This window comes from Anguilla anguilla, chromosome 6 (genome assembly GCF_013347855.1).
Source record: "Anguilla anguilla isolate fAngAng1 chromosome 6, fAngAng1.pri, whole genome shotgun sequence".
In the NCBI taxonomy this organism is placed as follows: domain Eukaryota; kingdom Metazoa; phylum Chordata; class Actinopteri; order Anguilliformes; family Anguillidae; genus Anguilla; species Anguilla anguilla.
In genome coordinates, this window is record NC_049206.1 from 40,968,122 (window position 1) to 40,988,364 (window position 20,243).

Sequence of the window (20,243 nt, forward strand, 5' to 3'; positions counted from 1 at the left end):
TTGCTTCTTTATTGCAAGTATAAGAGAGCTTTCAGTATCTAGTCTTGATTCAAGGCTTTTGATTGCCTTTGAAGTCTGTTATTGGCATTTGTCAGCATGAGGCTGAGAAATATGAAACAAGAGCAGGTTAAAACCTAGTATATGGCTGGACCTAACACACGTGATCCGGCCGACCAACGGTGTGACTTCATAACTCGGCCGACCAATGGTGTAACTTGATCACTCACTCAGTCACTCACTCAGTCAGTCACAGACATTCGCGTTTGTATGGCTGGCCCTGCTGTTGCGGTCCAGCCAAAAATAGTCAGACATAGGCCAAACCCCAGGCTTACCAAAATCAACTGTTTGGAACATCATTAAGAAGAAAAAGAGCACTGGTGAGATCAGTAATTGCAAAGGGCCTGGTAGACTAAGGAAGAATAGTTTATGACTGAATACATATACTAAAGAGATAAGATATACTTTATTAAACCCCGCGGGGTAATTTGTCCTCTGCATTTTGACCCATCCTAGTTACTTAGGAGCAGTGGGCAGTCACAGTGCAGCGCCCGGGGACCAACTCCAGTTCTGAGGCCAGTGCCTTGGTCAAGGGAAACTGCAGGAGTGCACCTAACATGCATGTCTTTGAGTGTGTCTATGGAAGCAATTGAACACACCCAAATATTATGCACCATGTATAAAGTACTGGAATTCCTACAAAACTGTATAAAACAAACTTTAACAAAGTCTGAGAATCTGCACTTTAACCACATGTGAATTGTATGATTACAAAGGAGTACAGAGGAAAATCAAAAAAAGTCTTTGTCCAAAAGGTTATGGCTTTGTCCCAATGATATACGTATATTGCTGTTTCATGTGGACAACGCCATCCAGCTAACACAGCCCCTGAACTTAATTTCCCAGAACCCCCTAGCATCCCACCTGCTCATGGTGCCTCTTTCCCTCTAGGGCTGAATCCAAATGTCCGAAAGCACTATTACGTGAAGTCTGCAAGAGCACAGCTTGGAGGGTATAAAACGCGCTAATGAGACTGGACGTCAGACCTCACTCATTGTTGTGGATATGACCGGTATTAAATTTTAAATAAAAAATAAATAAATCAATGTCTGAAATATACATTTAGGTTATATGAATTCTGTATCACTTGCATTGGAAAACCTCCCTTGGTTGTCTTCCTGCAATGCTTTAATTATTATTTTTCTTGTTTTTTTGGCATTGCTTCCTTCTTTTCTTTCATGTTGTCACATCCTTATGTGACAAAATATGAAAGTCAACATGAGTTCCCTCACTGAATTGTAGAACTGGGCAGCCCTAGCCTCTCGGGACTTCACAGGTACGCCACACTTAAAGCCAGCCAGTCTGAAAGTGTGAAGAAGATCAAACATTCAGATTCAGTCTATCATCATTCCCTTCAGGTTTGTTAGTATTTTCAAGACTACCAAATGAATTTAAAAAAACATGGCCTATGGGGAGAAATGAATGGCGTTTTCTTATATCCTTCAAAATAACGTATGACATGTGGACATTTGTATAAGAAAATGTTTGCTAAGAATGCTTTTCACCCTTTTTCATAGCCTTTAAAAAATTTTGGTGCAATTTTAAAAAGCGAATTGGTAACGGCTAAGTGTTTAGTGACCGGTCGCAGAATTACAACACCACACACTACCAGCTGCCATTCACGCCCGTAAAGCATTTATTGTTACCCCTTAGTGTAATAAATGGGTAACAATAAATAGTGAAACCCATTAGCTGTGACATTAATAACATTCACACTAGTGTTAGCATGCTGCTAGCAAAACAATTATTTTGGCATTGGAATATAATGGATCCAGTGGCATTGAGGAGAGAAATGTGCGCGGATAACGTTTTAAACGCCAGTTTAAATCACAGACTGTGACAGGGACGGTTATGTGAAACTCCTATTAATTTTTTCCAAAGAGAAATTCTCCTTTGATCCAGAAATTCACATATGGGTAAAGGTTTTTGCTCTGCATTACTCCAGACTTCCAAGTACGATGGTTTCCCATGAACTTTTCAATCCAAAGGAAGTTTGTGCAGGCTGGGAGGTGTTTGCTTCAAATAGAGTGGGACACCATGGGGGAGGGCGGGGCTTAAGACCAAGTCCTCACCATCATTTTCTGTCAACCTTGGGATATCAGTCTTTACACAAGAACCTTCATGAAAAAAAAAACATGACCCCAGAACCCTGTTCCTTCAAAGTCTCGCGTGAGAATATTTGTGTAGACTTGAAGAAGGAAAACACAACAAAGACCTTTTTCAATGGGGGAGGGCCATTTGATGTGGGGGAACTCAACCAACTATTGTACAACATGCAAACAATGAGTGACTGTGGCCATGGGGTTGGGACAGGATGGGTGTGTGTTTGTGGGAGAAAGCCCTGGGACTGTAAAGGAGAGGGAGTCCGAACAAAACTGCACGCACACACACAACCACACACAACCACACATAAACACATACACGCACATGGACATGCATATGCACACAGACACACACGCACATACACACACACATACACACAGATGCAGGCACAAGAGGAAGCACACACATAGATGCATGTATGCGTGCGCACACACAACCACACACAAACAAACAAATACACACAAACACACACACACACACACACACACACACGCCTGAGAAGCTAGGGGAACCAGGCCCCATTACACAGCATGGAAATGCCTGAAAGAAGGAACACATCCCAAATCTCCTCAGACCTCAACCTATTGCAACAGGAACCGTTAGGGGACAAATTATGACTTCAAATATTTAAAAACATAACAGAAAGAACAGAAGTCAAAACAAAAATGGAAGCGATCAGCAAGGTTTAAATTTGCGAGTTGCTTTTGTTCCAATACCCTACCCCTCCACCGCCACCTATCCACAGGGGCAATCAGGCCCCAAGCTCACTCAGGGGGAGGGGGCGGAGCCAGCAGGGCAAAGGGAGCGCGCTCAGGACAGGTCCAGGTAGCTGAAGAGGAGGGGCACCAGGAAGACGCAGCTGAAGCCCACGGTGCCGTAGACGATGTAGCGGTAGGGCAGCTCCACCTCCATGTGCTGCCGGGCCCGCCTCACGTCTTCGCTGGCCACGCCCACCGCGCGGCACACCAGCGGGATGGTCAGGGCCTTCATGGCGGCCCGCGTGGCCAGCAGCACGGCCACGCCCAGCGCCAGGCGCTGCAGCGAGCGGCCCACCAGGGCGGCGCTCAGGGGCTGCGGGGCGAAGGGCAGCTGGGACAGGGGCGGGTCGGGCGCCAGGCCCAGCAGGTGGTTGAGGTGGGAGGCCAGGGCGGCGCCCGCCCCCGTGCCCAGCGCCTGGGCCGTGTCGCCGCGCGAGGTGCTCCAGGAGTCCAGCCGAAAGGCCAGCAGTCCCAGGGACACGTGCAGGACGACGATGACCAGCGGGGCGTGGCGGGACGTCAGGTAGAAGCTGTCGATGTGTTCCAGCGCCGGCTGGATGACTGCTAGGATCAGGGCGCTGTACAGGAAACCAGCGATGACCTCCTGCAGCAGAGCGGAAGAGAGCGTTACCGAATACACAGGAACACGCTTGTACATTTACACGCACACACACACATGTGAATACAAACACGCATACACATATACACACACAGACATATGCATACAAACACGCCTACATACATACACACACAAACATGCACACACAAGTGGTCGAACATACACACACACACAGAAGAATAACTTAAAACATAACAATCGAAATACAAAGGCGGTTTGAACAGCTACCAGCGGGTGGAGCCTCTCAGCGTGATCAAAGATTCTGCTTCTTTACAGTCCTGACCACATGAGAACTAAGCATACCCAAAACGAAAAAGGAAAAAAACAGGCGTGCTCATTATCCTGGGGGTATGACCTTTCACCCAGAAATCCCCCAACACCGCACATGGAACTGAAGCGGTCCAGTCCATGCCAGGGCAGTCACAGCGACTCTGTGGTTTGGAGAAGCATCTTTGGACAGAGCTACACACACCTCTGTCCAAATCACGAGGGGCAGACGACACCTGTCTTCGTTAAATGAAGGCTGTAGAGCAAGTAGGATTTTGGCACAGTTTAGGGTGTGGCAGCTCTGGCTATTATTCTGACACTCTGGGGATTTTCAAGACGAGGCTTGATACGGTTTGATACTATCTAGCCTGTAGGTAATCAGGGCACTAATTTAGTCAGGAAAATGGCGAGCATTGTTGGGCTGAATGGCCTGTTCTTGTCATTATGTTATGTTATGTTATTATCTATAATATTACCCAAAATGATAACCCAAAAGAAGAAAAGAAGACTCCAAATTCTGTACACATATTAAAATATTAGACTATTTAAATACTAAATTATTATTATTAAAAACAATAATCTGTATCAGGAATAAGCTGTAGGCTTAATTTCTACACGGATCACCCAATATGGATGTAAAGCTGACAGGCTGCACCATAACCTCACCTTTATTTGTGCTGGAATACAGAGTCAAAGCAACACTTTTGTTACTGTCCCAATACGTTTGCATTTAACTGTACATGCATATGCAGTATATTCCCTATCTGAGCGTGCGTATGCCTAAAATTGCCATAAAAATTGTATTTTGAACTCGCCATTGCACTGTATAAGAAAGGAAGGTTAACATTCAAAATTCTCTCTCTCTCCCTCAGGCAGTGGGCCTCTGCACTCACCCTACACCACTCGACTGTGCACATGCACTTTGACAGCAGACTTTGGACACACACAGACCACACATCCACACACAAATGCATGAGCCTGCTCATAAACCACACAACAAACACCTACAAATACACAAGCACATACCACATACACACATGCATACCACACAGCACATACGCACACACAAGCATATAGGCATCATCTTTTGCACACATACACGCTTGCGCATAAGGACATACACGCACACACATCACACAAATGCGCAAACTCACCACACCGCATACACATGCACACACACTCAGGGCAAATTCCGACAAACTCATCCTCCTGATAAAGAAAGGTAATCTCAGGGTCAACCAGTGCCATTAGAGCAGAGTTGTCAAACTCCAGTCCCGGACAGACGCAGTGTCTGCTGGTTATTGGAGTGTTTCAGCACCAATGAAGATGTTGACTGGTTAGAGTTCACACACCTTGCCCTCGAGGACTTAATTGGCTGGCGATTGAAAGGAAATCACAAATACCTGCAGACTCTGGCCTTCCAGGACTGGAGTTTGACACCTCTGCATTAGAGGGAAACTCGCTGATGACTAGAGAGGAAAGGAACTGCAGACAGATTCCTGAGCCACGGACTGGAGAGAGCCAATGACGTTCCCCAAGCAACAGGCCACAAACACATGACCACTGCACATGATTTAAAAATAAATCTATAGTTCAAGTCAGTAATAGATGCACAAAGCAAAGTTGAAATGTAAAGCCTATACCTCCGAAAAGCCCACACAGATGCCGCTGGCATTACAGAAATAACCCATCAGGCTAGAGAGGGGTTGTGCTCACGATGGCTACTCTACACACCAATGCCTTTCAGTCCAGAAATAACTGCCAGTAATCCATTTCAGTTAAGATGGTTTCGAGTGTTAGGGATTGTATCATAAATCTTTAACCATGTAAGGGGAGCTCTTCAACTTCAGACAGTTCCCTGAACAGGATTCACATCGCCTTCTTGCAAACGTGTATTTTATCGGCAGTGTGATGCTAAAAAGCCATAGTGTTGCCAATCCAACAGAAAAAAAAGTGTCTGGAAAATTAGCTACATGTATATTGCTTCAAAAGCATTTTTAAACTTTCAACTGTTCACATAACCACCTAGTATATGAAAGGGCTTTTTTTTAAAAAGAGAACAGGACAGTCTGCAGTCCTGTATTTTTTTGCTTTAGTCAGACAGGCAGAAATCAGAAAGGGTAACAGACAGAGAAAGGAGAACAGCTGACTAATGGTTTTCACTTCAGGCCGAGCTCCAAATGCAGATTAGGAAGAGCTCACCCAAATTTGTTAAACATTACCACTTTGAGCAAAGGGCTAATGTTTTATCTGCTCGCAGCAAGGCTGGGTTTATCTGTTGTAGGTTTCCACAAGTATTGTAAGTTCTGACTTATGACAAAAAATCTGAGTAAAAACCTCCCATAAAAAAAGAAACTGACAATGAGAAAAACCTCTGGTCAGTACATAGAATATCCAAGATGAAACCAAAACATTTGGCTTATTCAAGCACAACCTTTTCATGTGAAGACATTAAGCCTTAATTCTTTGTTTACAGACATGAGGTAAATGTGGGGCCAAGCAGATCAATAAGCCACTAAAATGTTTTATGGATGTGCTAGACCTAGGATGTAAAACAGTCGTATTTAAAATGTTGCGTGTTCACAGAGGTGAAGTATTCAAATAAATGTGAAAAATGTAAATACACTTTCACAGTTAATAATGGAGAAATTATTATATGATGGATGAGGAAGACTCAAAATAAGCTGCAGAGAAGTTCACAAGGATAAGTTTAAATCCCTCTGTAATTCCAAATAATAATTAAGCAGTTGTGTGACATGATTCTAGTTATAGCATGGCTCGACAGTGTTCCCATTTTAGGAGCATTTGAGCCTGAAAATTGACGCGTGGATAACTGGAAAAATAATTTAGGAGCATATCTACTAATTGGGATGGATTAGTGTGCTCCTAAACCTTTCAGCTTAGGAACACGTGCCCACTGGGAAAAAAATGCCAGTGTAGGGCTTTGCATAGTAGTCCAATGCATTACAACTACTTCAAATATTTCCCAGACAGAATCTCATTTATAGAATACATTACCTCCTGAAATCAGAAACAGCACAACTTAGGCTACAAGTCAATTTAAATGTGCCAGACAGTGGAAGGCAGATCAACCTTGCAAAAATAAAACTGTAAGAATAATATAGCCTACTGTGTGTGCTATTTTCATTGTTACCACTATATGTGATGGTAATGGTGACATTATATGCTGCTGCTATTATATATGATGGGCTGCATTGCTACAATATGTTCCTGATATTATATGTAGTGTTCCTTGCTGCTGTTATGGGTTGTTTCTATAATTACATGCAATTCCCTGTGATGAAATCATGTGATGCTAATATATGTGATGTTCCTTGCTGCTATTATATCTTGTCGTTAAGGTTCAACAACGTTGTATTGTGTGTTTTTATTATATGCAGCCATTATGTGATCTGTGCTTTATGCTGCTTGTCATGTCTGAGGTTGTGGGTTGTTATTATATGCTAATGTTATGTTGTTGCAACCTTTTGTTTCTGCTGTCAACCATTGTGTGCTTCTTGTTGCCATAATGTGATGCTGCAGTACTTTATGTGATGTCTTCTCTCACTGTGTCTCTGTAGATCCTGTTCTGATGATGAAGGAGATGCTAACTGCTCGCCTTAGGGTGGAGGTGACATATCTCTCTGGGTGGTATTATGGGCTGGTGGGGAACATGGAGGGCTTTGTCTATATATGGTGTGTAGAGGGTGCTCTAAATACAGTGAATGAGGATGGTGCTTTACCACTTGCATTTTAAGCTCCATGCTTTTCTCTTTTTTTTTCTTTTTTAAAATTAATACATTTTTTGAGTGTTTAAAGTAAGGTTAAAAATGTATTGTCTTTTGTCTTAATGTTTTATAGTGACTGAACAGAGTAAGGAGTTTGTGTTTAATTCAGTATTTTTTAAATCTTGCTCTCTCTCTCCCTCTGCTTACTGGCTTTTTCGCCATATCTGGTACTTTTACACTGCTGTATCTGCAGAAATATTGATCATTGTGCACAGTCTCTGTCAAATGAACATAATGAATAAATGAATATTCCCTCTGCTGCTTTTACACTTCAGAGCCCACTGGCTGAGGTGCTCCATCATCATGTCAGAGGACTGCAGCCTTGCAGCCCAAGCAGCCCTGGATATTAGAAATATAAATGTAACCAGCGTGGTTCCTGTGAGCCTGGACCATGACTCAGCTCAATAATTACTCTGAGCTTTGAAGACTTTTGCTACGACTTTGATTTTCACTTTGATTTTCACTTCAGAGTTGACTTGTGCAACCGTGCCCCAGATCCCAAAAGACAGACTAATGCTAATGTTATTCCAGGTTATTATAGCAGGGCCGCCCAACCCAGTTCCTGGAGATCTACCTTCCTCCAGGTTTTCATTTCAACCCTAATTTGGCACACCTGATTGTACTACTTATCAGCTCAACCAGATCTCTAGCTGTTGAATGAGGAGTGCTTTGTTAGGGCTGAAATAAAAACCTAGAGGACGGTAGATCTCCAAGAACAGGGTTGGCAAACCACCGCGTTACAGCAATCCACACTGCCTTATTGACTTGATTAGAGTTTCATTTCTTTTATTTCCCAACACTCAAATAAAATAAACGAGTCAGCCGTTTCGGCTGGCTGCAGCTGCTTCCAGCCCCCCTCCCTCACCGGACAGAAAAGGACCAGGGGCACTGAAACACTGTGGCCAAACGCTGGAAGGTTCTACGGCGTGGCAGAGGACAGATCACAGTGGCCAGCGATCCCTCAATTCCTTTAAACACTTTTAATCTGTTTATTGGCTCCCTTATCACTATCTGGCCTCATCGCTCCAAATCAGCGCAGGGTCAAGGTCCCAGAGATAGCGCCGGCTTTGAAACTCGTCAGCACTCCAGAACTCAAGAGCAGCTCTCCTTATACTGATGTGGAAGATAGCTGTCAGGGGTATTAACAAAGTGCGCCGGGAAGCAGTGAAGGAAACAGGGGGAGCATCTATTTAGGATAACCCTGCCCCAGCCCCAGCTCAGGTGCAATCCAACACATCGGATAACCAGTTTCTCGGAATTACTGCAAGGACAGAGAAACAAAGGAGCAGAAGTGTCTTATTCTGCCGACAGTGCAGATAAGACAGAGCAAGGGCTCGCTAACAACGCAAGGTGTTCGTTAGCAGAATGTGTTGCGTGCTGAGCCACACACACACGCTCACTCACAGACACATTGAAGCTCGCTCGCTCACAGAAGCACAAACTCTGTCGTACACGCACACACACTCACTTAAATGCAGGTCACACACACACAATTATGCGCAAAGGCCGACGCAGCCACATACAAGTAGATTCACTGTGGTACACATAGAGATGCACTCTCACACACAGGCAGTTTCTGAGACGGACTTCGTTAGTGCTGCCTGAAAATGAAGTGTCTGTCTTGCAAAGTCACATGATGGCTCGCTGAGTGGAGCTGGGGAGTTGCGGGTGTGGGCGGGTGGCGGTTGGGGGGGGGGGGGGGGGTGTGGAGGGTGGGATAGGAAGCAAACGGAGGTGAGACAGTGTGAAGCTGCTCTCACCATAGCTGTGGAACCGCTTACAGCAGAAGTTCCCGACCCGAGGCTCAAAGCCGTAGCTTTACAGTTATAAACCCAGCTCCGCGACCTCAAGGACGCTCAGACGCACGCCACGCTCGCTGTCTGGCCGTGCGTCAGTGCTGCTCTCTTGCTGACGGGCCGTAAGCAGACAGAAATGACTTTCCAGAGGGCCAGCAGGAAGGCGCACAGGACTCAGACATTGTTTAGCCTATCGCCCTGTGGAGGCGGGACCTAACGTGGGCATCACTACGGCAACCGTCTCGTTGCCAGCCGACACCTGCGTCCACACTGTCATTTCTCAAACGAAGTCATCTAAAGAGCAATTAGCAGCAGCTCTGTATGAAGGGAAAAGAAAACACTCACTGTCAAGTGCAGTGATGTATTATGAAATTAAACACCAGTTACCGGGAACACGGAGACAATGGCAGGAAGGCTGCAGTAAAAATGACATCCTCCGTCTTTGGCTGAGAATTTATATTTTTCGAACGCGTTAAGCCCCGAAAATGTGAATCGAACAGAACTGAGGCGGCGGGGGGAAAGCACGGGCAAAAACGAGGACGGCTTTCATCTGTGTGGTGGAACGGGCGATGGGGTGCCAGAGAGATCATGCCCAGCGGCGGAAAGAGGACCGAATATCCGAGGCCGCGGGAGAAAGAGGAGAAGCGCAGCGCTTCCTGTTCCTGTCGGCGCGAATAACAGCGCTCTCACATCCGTTGGGACCTGCTTTGAAGACTCCGGATGGTGCCGCTCTGGTTGCGCAGCGCCTCGTCCATGTTGTACATAGGCGTACAGGGGCGACATAGCTCAGGAGGTAAGACCGATTGTCTGGCAGTCGGAGGGTTGCCGGTTCAAACCCCGCCCTGGGCGTGTCGAAGTGTCCTTGAGCAAGACACCTAACCCCTAACTGCTCTGGCGAATGAGAGGCATCAATTGTAAAGCGCTTTGGATAAAAGCGCTATATAAATGCAGTCCATTTACCATTTGTAGAGGGGGGCCAGAAATAAAGGGCGCAGCGACAGGGTGACCCCTCGCGACCCGGAACAGAATCGACAAGTCACCCGCCTTGCCTTTGCGTTTTGCTCGCTCCCGGAAGAACACAACAGCGCGGAATTGGCCGAAGCATTGTCCCCTGGGTTAAGGGCAGCCGCTGGCTCACCTCTCCCAGCTGAGTCAACACCAGAGAGGGTCACACCACTCAACACAAACCTTTCCCAGGGCTTCCATGTCATGTAATTAAGTAATAATATTAAAATTCAAAACAAAATTTCATGCATGTTGAAAAGGCCGACTGTGAGGTCTGATGTGCTTGAGGGGGGGTTTCTACTCACCAGGACAGAGTGCATGCCCATGTAGACCCGACTCACACACACCAGGATACTCCAGGAGAGTGCCAGGCCTAGACCAAAGACGAAGGGATACTGAGAGAGAGAGAAAGAGAGAGAGAGAGAGGGGCTGGGATTAGAACACAAGCTGATCACAAACACAAGTTTATCATACAGTTCAGTCACACATACCTACAGATATCAGTGAGATTCGCCCATTCAACAAGTTCTTCATAACCTACTATACGCACACATAACATAACATAATGATGAGAAAAGGCCAATCAGCCCAACAATGCTCGCCATTTTCCTGACAAGCAGTCAGTCACAGGGTGTAGCATATCGTGCTCATGCTCATCATTGGTGGAATGGGCTTGGGCTAGCACTGGTGGCATTCTGAAGCACACAGACACACACTGAGTCTCATGAGTGCAGAAAAACAAATGTATGATAAGGGTCACATCCGGCAGGACAAAAAACTCACACTCAAAACACAAGAAGTACAAAAAACACGCCACACACAGACACAAACACACTTAAGCAAATGCTCACAGAATCGCAGCCAATGAGACAGATGTACAGATAAACACGCACACACACACACACACACATGCACAAACACACACAGACACAGACACACACACACACACACAAAGAGGAATAGTCAGCCAGGGGCAAGGACACCCTCAATAGCCCACCCTAGACTCGGATAAACAGCAGCCAGCATCCAGCTGCTTCTTGTTCAGACTAGCAGGATCCTCAGCACTTAACCGTCAGCTGTTTAATCACTCAACTCACACCACGTACGCACTGAACCGTGACCACAGGTCAGCTCTCTGCCCTCCCGACAGCAGGCCACAGGACTGCAGCAGGCCGGATCAAGACCTTATTGTTCCCCTCATCCTGTGCTGGAATCTGTTTTTCCCACAGCGCGCAGGAACTGCCGCCGTGAGCTATGCATGGAAAACTGTGGTCACTCACTCACAGACGACCTGAGAGGGACGTTTGGAGGGACACATGCGCAGGTGGTGCTTCGTTTAGTAGGATGCATGCGCAGGTGCATCTCCCAAAATCACCACTTCGAACGGCACAAGATTTTTAAGCACATCTTTATCGCCTAAAATTACTTTAGCTAACCCTAACATGTTAGCGTTTTGCCTACTTTAGTTAACCTACTTAGCGCGTACCACCGATACAGATGTATGGACACACAGAGGACAACAAATAACGTTACAGAGGTGAGGACATGCCATAGCTAGCTAGCTAGCTATATAGTTAGCCAAGTTTTACTCATGACACTTTGTACAGGTGCGCCGTGGGTCTGCACGGTTTCGTGCTTGTTTTTTTATTAAACCATTTTTAAGTCAGATCCTTTTCCCATTTTGTAAGCCTATCTTATTGTGACCGTTAGTTTAGGAGAGCGCTCCACTATACTGTGCAGCCATTTTCACTGAGTCATGAATGAGAGGAGTACAAATAGAGCGCAGCTGGTGCAAGCTGAAATGCGGTATAATGGTCCATATGCTGCAGCTCAACAAGACCCTGACATCAAAACACTCAGCCGTGATTGGACTTTTTCCTGGCAATGAATTTTTATTGAAGTGGGCTGAATGTGAACTCTAATTTAAAAAGTGGGCCTAATTAAAGATGGAAAGAGCTGTAATTCTGATTGTGCCTTCCGTTGAACTGAAACTCCTGTCAACCTAGACTACCTATGGTGCTTTCAGTTTCCATATGGATGTCGCATCTGAACGGCCAAAGATACAAGTGTATACCTGTGTGTGCCTGTTTGTGCTGCTGACAGTACCGATACACTAGCTAATGCTTCTGAACTTCCAACTTGTACCACACATACCACATTATCATCGCTAGTATGTGTATCTGTCAAAATACCTAAAGCTATACCCTTTATAAATTCAGCTCAAGCTCTGCATTATGAATACATTCCTGAAAGCCAAAGCAGAGCAGCAGGAAGTGGCAGGAAGTGTGCAAAGAACAATGTGAGAAAAGCCAACTTTGTGGAGCCAACGTAACCAGACAGCATGTACTGACCATGACTGACTGGGTTAGTTAAACCACCTGGGTTGACCGAGCACCAGCCAGTATTCTGAGTTGGGCCTCACCGTGAAAAAATGCTCATCGGGCTGAAAAACATGCGCCAGGCAAGGCGGACAGCCCATCGGCTTGGAGATAGGATAGGACGCAAATATTCTTACTACAAGGCTGCTGTTTCTACCCGTCCTTCTAGTTTGTACCACAAAAGAGCTGTGCTATTATTACATTACAGTACATTACAGGCATTTAGCAGACGCTCTTATCCAGAGCAACTTACACAACTTTTTTACATAGCATTTTACATTGTATCCATTTATACAGCTGGATATATACTGAAGCAACGCAGGTTAAGTACCTTGCTCAAGGGTACAACGGCAGTGTCCTTACCCGGGAATCGAACCTGCGACCTTTCGGTTACAAGCCGAGTTCCTTACCCACTGTGCTACACTCCGTCCTATTATCAGCTGTAATACCACGTGCCCATATGAGGATAAGGCTAGCCTGGAAATCAAGATTACAACCCAATTCAACCGAGAGGGTATAACATAGGCTTACTGTTATTTATTTCCATCCGTCATCTCACAACCCACATCATTCTCTCCCAAGACTCACAAGACCAATGCTGACCAATGCTGCTCATAAACACTGCAGCCAGTGCAAGAGCTTCATGGGAAGCTCTCACCTTCTCCAAGTCAATGTCAAACACCTCATTATGGCACAGGGGGTATGTATTTTTTTTTTTTGGAGGCCTCAGGTGATTTTTGGCCCCATAAAGCACAGGAGAGAAGGCTGCTAGAAGCGGAGTCGGCTTATCGGTGGCCCCATGGGGTCATCAGCTGGCCTTATCTCCAAGGCGACGGTTGGGAGCAGAGACCCTCACCCCGCTCTTGGGATAAGCCAGTGGGTCTCCCAAATCCAAAGTTCGCACGCTACAACTTGTTTGCGCCGCTGCTGAGATCGTCGATCGGTTTGGTACACACTGTTTTCAGTCACGTCACGTGACACAAATCGATGAGTGATATCACAGTCTGGAAACCACTGACCATCACTAAGTTCATACTTTCTCTGTAATCTGATTTTGGAACCTGCAATTCAGTAGAAATTATAAACCTGTCCCTGCAGTCACTCCTCTTGAAGACAAATAACATAACTGGCCATGATAAAGTCATGATTAATTACAATAAATGACAGCAAGCATAGGCTAATACTAATTTGGTTCAACCTAACAAATTACTGGTTTAAATGAATGCACTACACAAGATAATTTAATGGGCGAAGGAACTCACAACGAGAACAAGACAGTTCCATAGTATCGACCAGGTACAAATGAGCTTAACTGATACTAATTGCATGATTAATTGAGGTGAATCCAATAACCAATAAAATGTGAGGGTTCTAATGATTTCTCATCAGGTGTCCTGATGAGGAAGCTGTATCCGCTTGCTTTAAAAAATAAGTAAATAAAAATAATCATGCTGCAGAGAGGTATGGCCTTAGTTACAAATGAGTATCACTGAATGGAATAGCCTATTTTCTGTCAACTGAGCAAAATCATCTGTCATCATGGAAGCTTGTCAAAAAAGAATAAATCGAACAACCTTGCGGCACGTGTTGTTATCTGAAACTTTTTCTCCTTCAGATAAGCATGAAAAGGGCATTAGAGTGCATGAACAGTTTCTCACTTCATAAAAATTCCTTTGGGGAAGGACAACTGTTGTCCTTAAAAGAATCCACATTAGCCTTGCTTAATACTGAGCATGCGTACCATCAACATGAGGCATAGGCTAATTACAGTGCATAATAACATTTTTAACTAACAGAGTATCATTTCTCTATATTGAAAGACTCTGGTACACAAATATGTGAGTCTTAAATGGCTGGGTTGATGTGTCAATTGCTTAGCTTGTCATGAAACCAAATCCAAATATGTAAAATTTCCAGACTATTCACCCTTCTAAGGAAAAAGTAGGCATGTTCTTAATGAGCCAATAAGGTAAAGGAACTAAGCAACCTTCCTAGATAACTAGATTTGTATATTGCAGATCAACAGACTATCAATGAACACAATTTCCATGACTGATAAACATTCCACCGTAAACATTCTCGAAGATTAAACTTGAAACTGCAAATCCATCAATATTTTACTCACATATTTAAGATCAAATTACATCAGCGCAACTTGTGGGATCTAAAAAGAATGCTGACTGGATAAAATGAGCCTTTCAGTTGCATTCACGATGGACAATTCACTTCTGTCTGAACTTTCAGAAGGATTGATTTTTATATTAAATAATAATCGAATAGCAATCAAAGTACTGTGCCTTGCAATTAGCCTATGTTGTTACAACATTTTTGTACCATGTTATAAAACAGTGGGTCTGGTTCCACAAATTCATCTTCTTTCTCATTATCCCTATAACAAAGGGAAAGTCAAACCAAGGAAATGGAGAATTGTATCATATCATTACACACCCCATGTTGGGACAAGACTGTTTGATGCAACAAGAATTGTACTACTTTACATGACAATAGATGTCTTGCCAGCCTTCTAAACCCAGAACTACAGTGAGCTGGCATGAGGAGAAGACTGAGTTCTGATATCTGATAAGTAAACTAAATAGACTAGGTTAGTGCTGGAGAGGGTCGCCTTGGTGGTTATTCTGGCTAACCAAACGCTAACCAAGTGACGGATAAATTCAGTTATGTTTTCTTTAAGACTATTACTTTTGGGGAGGTCCCGAAAATGAATGGGAGTTAACTGGGAGCCTGACAACCAGGAGGAACGGCAGATGCTGTTACAAATGATGCTGCTAGTAATATTCACGATATGAAAATACAAAGGGGTGGCGCCACAAAATAATTTATGTTATATCAAAGTGAAATATCCCTTTAACAAGATAAATTAAGTTATCCTCTCTGTTATTTTTTGGCCTCATCACTTTCTTCTGAAAATATTTCCCGTCTCATAAAAGTATCCTCCAGTGTTTTCTGCGGTCTTGTTTTGGTTAAACTGCGAAAAGTCAGAGTGGTGTTTCTTCAGATGCTCTATTAAACTTGTAGCATTAAGAAGCTCTGCTAATTCCACCCTTTTAAACACTGACATTGTAAATGCTATATTGCAGATAGCAACTTGTTTCCTAAACAACAGGTTCATTCTTGGTGGCGAATGGATAGCGCTTGTCCACGGGAGTGACGGCAAATTCAGACAACTGGCGTAAATGGAGTGCAGACAGCCAGACAGTGCGGAGGCGAAGCTTTGCCACAGGTGAGAGTAAATATAGCCTATATGAAGTGTTGTAGTGTCAGAGAGGATTGGATTCAGATCGGGTGTGCCCTAGCCGATATCCAATCTTTAAAATATGGTGGTATCGACAGCCATTACCGATTTGTGGATCAGATCTTGACATTGCTCGCAGTAACATGCATCACACAGGACAATATGCTGACTGTCCGGAAAAAAACACTTGGGTACAAGTTCCTCAATTTCTGCCTGTGTGTCAGATGAGCAAAAACTGCACTTATTCATGTAAAACAGCACTTATTCAGTTCATTACTGGTCAGCGTGGCCCCTTCAAAGATTAACCTAAACTGATTGGAGCAACCTCAAATTTATCAATTCCAACTCACAATGTCTTTCAGATATCTGCAAAAACACCCCAGCCATGCTCAAAAATGCATGTGGAAGAAATGCAGAGGCCTGTTTTCTATTTTCGTATGTTCTCAATTCTTTCTTAAGTGCATACAGTTTTGCTCTCTGCCCCCCACTTCCTCTCTCACAGTGGGTACCTCACGACTCCCTACACGGTCCCTTGTTGTTCTTCTTTGTCACCGCCCACACAGTGTTATGCTGGTTGCAGTAAAACCGCCAAATGGGCAACCCCTATATTGCTCTCATTTCTTTAATCTCAGTCACAGACCATTCTCTATGTCACTGCAAGTCAGACATTCGAATGAGGGTCCACTTTAGGAGACTCAACTTCCTCCCAACCCTGCCTAGGGCCTCAACATTTTCCTGGGGATTATCACTTCCCTGTTTGATACCTCCTACCCACAGACCACCAAAAATCTGATCTTGCCAGACGTGTTCCCACTGGTAAACTCCCTGACTGCAGTAAATTAAGGGGACATTTTCATTGTAACAGCCCTTTTCTATATGGGCTTATGTGGGGTTTCTGTCAAGCATGGTGGAACATTGATGCTTGTGTTTCACAGTTTTCTTTTATTTCAATGAATAGATTGGGTTGTTTTTTAAGGTATGAAATGGGTAAATGTTTAACTAATGTTAAAGTCATCAAATCAAATGCATTTGTTAAAGGGGAAGTGAAGCACTCGATAATGTGACTCTGGTCCACTTGCTTTTCAGCTTATATAAGATACAACCCCGCATTTAAATCTGAAATTGACCATAGTCACTAGAAAAATTAACTAAAGTTTTCTTTTTTAATAGCTACTAGCACAAGGTTGCAGCCATCTTGGAACAAGCTAGGTTGTGACAGCACTCAGTTGGTTGTTCTTGGCAGCTCAATGCATTCCTATTGCTATATGGCTGACTTTTGATGAGCTCAATGATGAATTGTGAGGAAAATATTAAACAAAAAATGCATGGAGGGTCTTTTTGTATTGCCTTGGGAATTCTCAAATAAGCATTACCAAATAAAACTTACTAAATTTCACAAATTTCCTCTGACAAGAATTCTGTGCCGCTAGCTGGCTGCTCAGAAATGGCATCTAGTCCACCTGTGGGACAGGGCGATGGGTCTGCAGTGACCACTTTATTGAGTCGAATTACATGAAGGGGGGGGGGGGGGTCTTGAATAAACTATTTTTCTCTTCAGACCGTCACCCCCGTCCTACAACTGTGGTCTGCAAAAATCGTATTTTATCTAAGGTAAAAGGCAAACAAACCAAAAAAAACAAACAAGTCACATTACTAAGTGTTTCACTTCCCTTTAAAAATCCCCCCCGCCCCCTCCCCTCACACATCTGACTTACTTCCTGGAGATTATTGTACTTTGCCTGATCCAACTCCCCCACCTCTCCCCTCCACCCTATGCACACTTCCAAGAATCACATTTTTTTCATATCACCACAGAAACTGCTAACCCAAACCTAATGACTATACCTGACCCACTCCTGAGGGGCATTGTCCTTAGTTAGCTACAGACTCCAGCATCTGGTCCAGTTCCTGGTGATCTGGTGATGCCTCGTACGCTGTTGTCTATGGTCAGCCTCACTGATAGCAGGCGCAAGCAATATCTGACCCATCCAAATTACACGAGATGCAGTCACTTGAAAGATGTCCTTCCTTTCTTGCTACAGTGGAACCTTTTTAATTCAGGCAGCCAGTTACAGCCACCATAAATTTCAAAGCCCCTGATCCTGGTCCCAAATTCCTTAGCTGGCTTGCTATTGCATGCATATGATTGCATTCGCATTTTAACCATGCATAATTGATGTGGTCAGCCCAGGGACCACTGTAATAGCAACACGGTTCAAAGTCATCACTGGAAAAGAGAATGTTACCAAGAGCAGGGCCAAATCAAACTGCTTTTTACATAAAGGGGTGACGTCACCGACGCATCAAAACTAACCATAAAAACCGCACAGGACCACTTTTAATCAATACCTCTACGCAAGGAATATACAGAATCCGTTTTAACGCTGCCTGTGCAATAACTCAGTCCTTAAGGACTGACATTTATGATATTATCGGAATTGATCTCCCCTCTGTAGTCATGAAAGTGAATGGAGTTTCCTCTGCAGCAAGTTATCATAAAAACGGCAGCATGGTACATAAAATTAAGCATGACTGTTATTCAAATTCCAACTTTCAGCTACTCTTTCTAACATGTATTAGCTATTTAAAACAGTTCATTATCCTTATTATTAGCTGCGACAAAATAAAGTAGGCTATATAAAATCTTCCAACACTGTGCCCTTGTCTGAGCAGAATTATCACTGAACCTGAAATACGGTTTTTTATCATTATAATAATGCTATCTTCCTATATGTAGATAGCTGTGACATGATAACATACCTGCCAGCGACCGTAAGTCAATAGGAACAGCGAGAATGGGATAGCGGTCCCAGACATGGCGTGCGTAGACGGCATGCTGTACTCCGAGTTGTAGAACACCTCCACTTTAACCACTGGCGGCGAGGCGGGCCTCGTCCAGCGGATGAGGTCTTTTGTTGACTGGCCCAGAAACAAGACCCAAACCCAGACAACAATAAGTTGCCGGCTCACGTAGGCGTCAACGTTCCAGATTAAGAAAGGGAAGAAAACGATGAAGAACATCTCGTTGCCCAGTTCGGTCCCGAAGGTGAACAGGTAGAACAGAAACTTGTTCTCGATGATGAACTCCTGCCCACCGTCGTCTGTCAGAGAGTTTTTGCGCAGGGGTTTTACTATGCTTGGTGCGCTTCCCCCCAAGCTTTCGCCCTCCTTACATGGGTCACATAACATCCCGCGCCCATGATCAGGACTGTCTACCGTGCATCTCTCCTGTGCATACCCGCCATCTCTAGCACTAGCGAGGTAATCGTTTACGTTCTGGCCCTCTGTTTCGCCGGCACCAGAGATCTGCGCTGCTGTCCCGTTCAGTAAGCCGTTAATGCAGTCATCATGAGTCGGACTAGATCCTTCTGTGGTGGTTTTTCTTTGGCGGGGACCGTCACTATTGCAACCGTCTTCCGTTCCATTTTCACCGTCATCCGGGCAGTAGTTCGTGCAGGCACCGTTGTGAAATCTTTCCAGCTCCCGTTCTGATGTTTCACTTGATTTCCTAGGAAATGTGCCTCTCACCCCGCAAAACTGCTGAAATTTAGCAACAAGGTGCGGACCCTGCAATGTTTTGCAGAGCTGGATGAATTCTGTTTTTAAGTCATTTGCCATCGTTACTTCTTAAACTCCCGGTTAATCACAATGTAAAAATGAAAGAAAACTGCGCTTGCTGGCAACTGCAGGGGGACCTATGACTAGCTAGCTAATACAAAATTTCGAAGAGCATGCAAGGGTAAATGAAACAAATCAAAGCACAAATGTATGAAAATCAAGTAAAACCACACCTTCTGGCCCAAAAGCCAATAAGGGGAGGTCGGGCTAAAAGACCGAAGCCAACGATAGAGCATTTGTTTCCGTTATCCTTCGGCTTCAGCAACTCCTGACACTGACAGCCTCTAGGGTTTGGGCAGCGGAAAAGGCGCGCACGCGCACAAAGGATGACGTGTCTCGCGATTAAGAATTCAAGCACAAGGGCATGGGGCTATCCAGGAACAGTTGACGAACAACTAATCTAGGCAGTAACTATTCTGGGCCAAACACCGAGTCTGATCCTGGGTGCCTAAACTCAGCACATTGAAACCATCAACACATTGAAATTCAACTACGCAGGAGGAATTTCCCCCAGCCAAGAGCGTGCATAAGGGTACTTCTCTTCAGCAAACGGTTTTATGTTTTTACCAGATTACAGATTTTCCTAGAAATTGGTGGTTAT

General features: G+C 44.5%; 1 protein-coding gene across 1 annotated transcript; it reads right to left on the minus strand.

Moving 5' to 3' along the window:
• Positions 1-281: 281 nt before the first annotated feature.
• On the minus strand, positions 282-19,953 carry si:ch211-212g7.6 (sphingosine-1-phosphate phosphatase 1). The gene is made up of 3 exons (XM_035424085.1): positions 18,785-19,953; positions 10,699-10,788; positions 282-3,522 (listed from the first exon to the last, which is right to left on the minus strand). The coding sequence occupies exons 1-3, from the start codon at positions 19,640-19,642 to the stop codon at positions 2,971-2,973; spliced, it is 1,500 nt and encodes a 499-aa protein (XP_035279976.1). The 5' UTR covers positions 19,643-19,953; the 3' UTR covers positions 282-2,970.
• Positions 19,954-20,243: the final 290 nt, after the last annotated feature.

Excerpts from the sequence above, each read along its gene's own strand:
- si:ch211-212g7.6 (XM_035424085.1), bottom strand. The coding sequence starts at position 19,642 with ATGGCAAATGACTTAAAAACAGAATTCATCCAGCTCTGCAAAACATTG. Across the intron at positions 10,789-18,784 it reads TGACTTACGGTCGCTGGCAG|TATCCCTTCGTCTTTGGTCT; the intron begins GTATGTTATCAT and ends TCTCTCTCTCAG. Across the intron at positions 3,523-10,698 it reads TGGGCATGCACTCTGTCCTG|GAGGTCATCGCTGGTTTCCT; the intron begins GTGAGTAGAAAC and ends GCTCTGCTGCAG.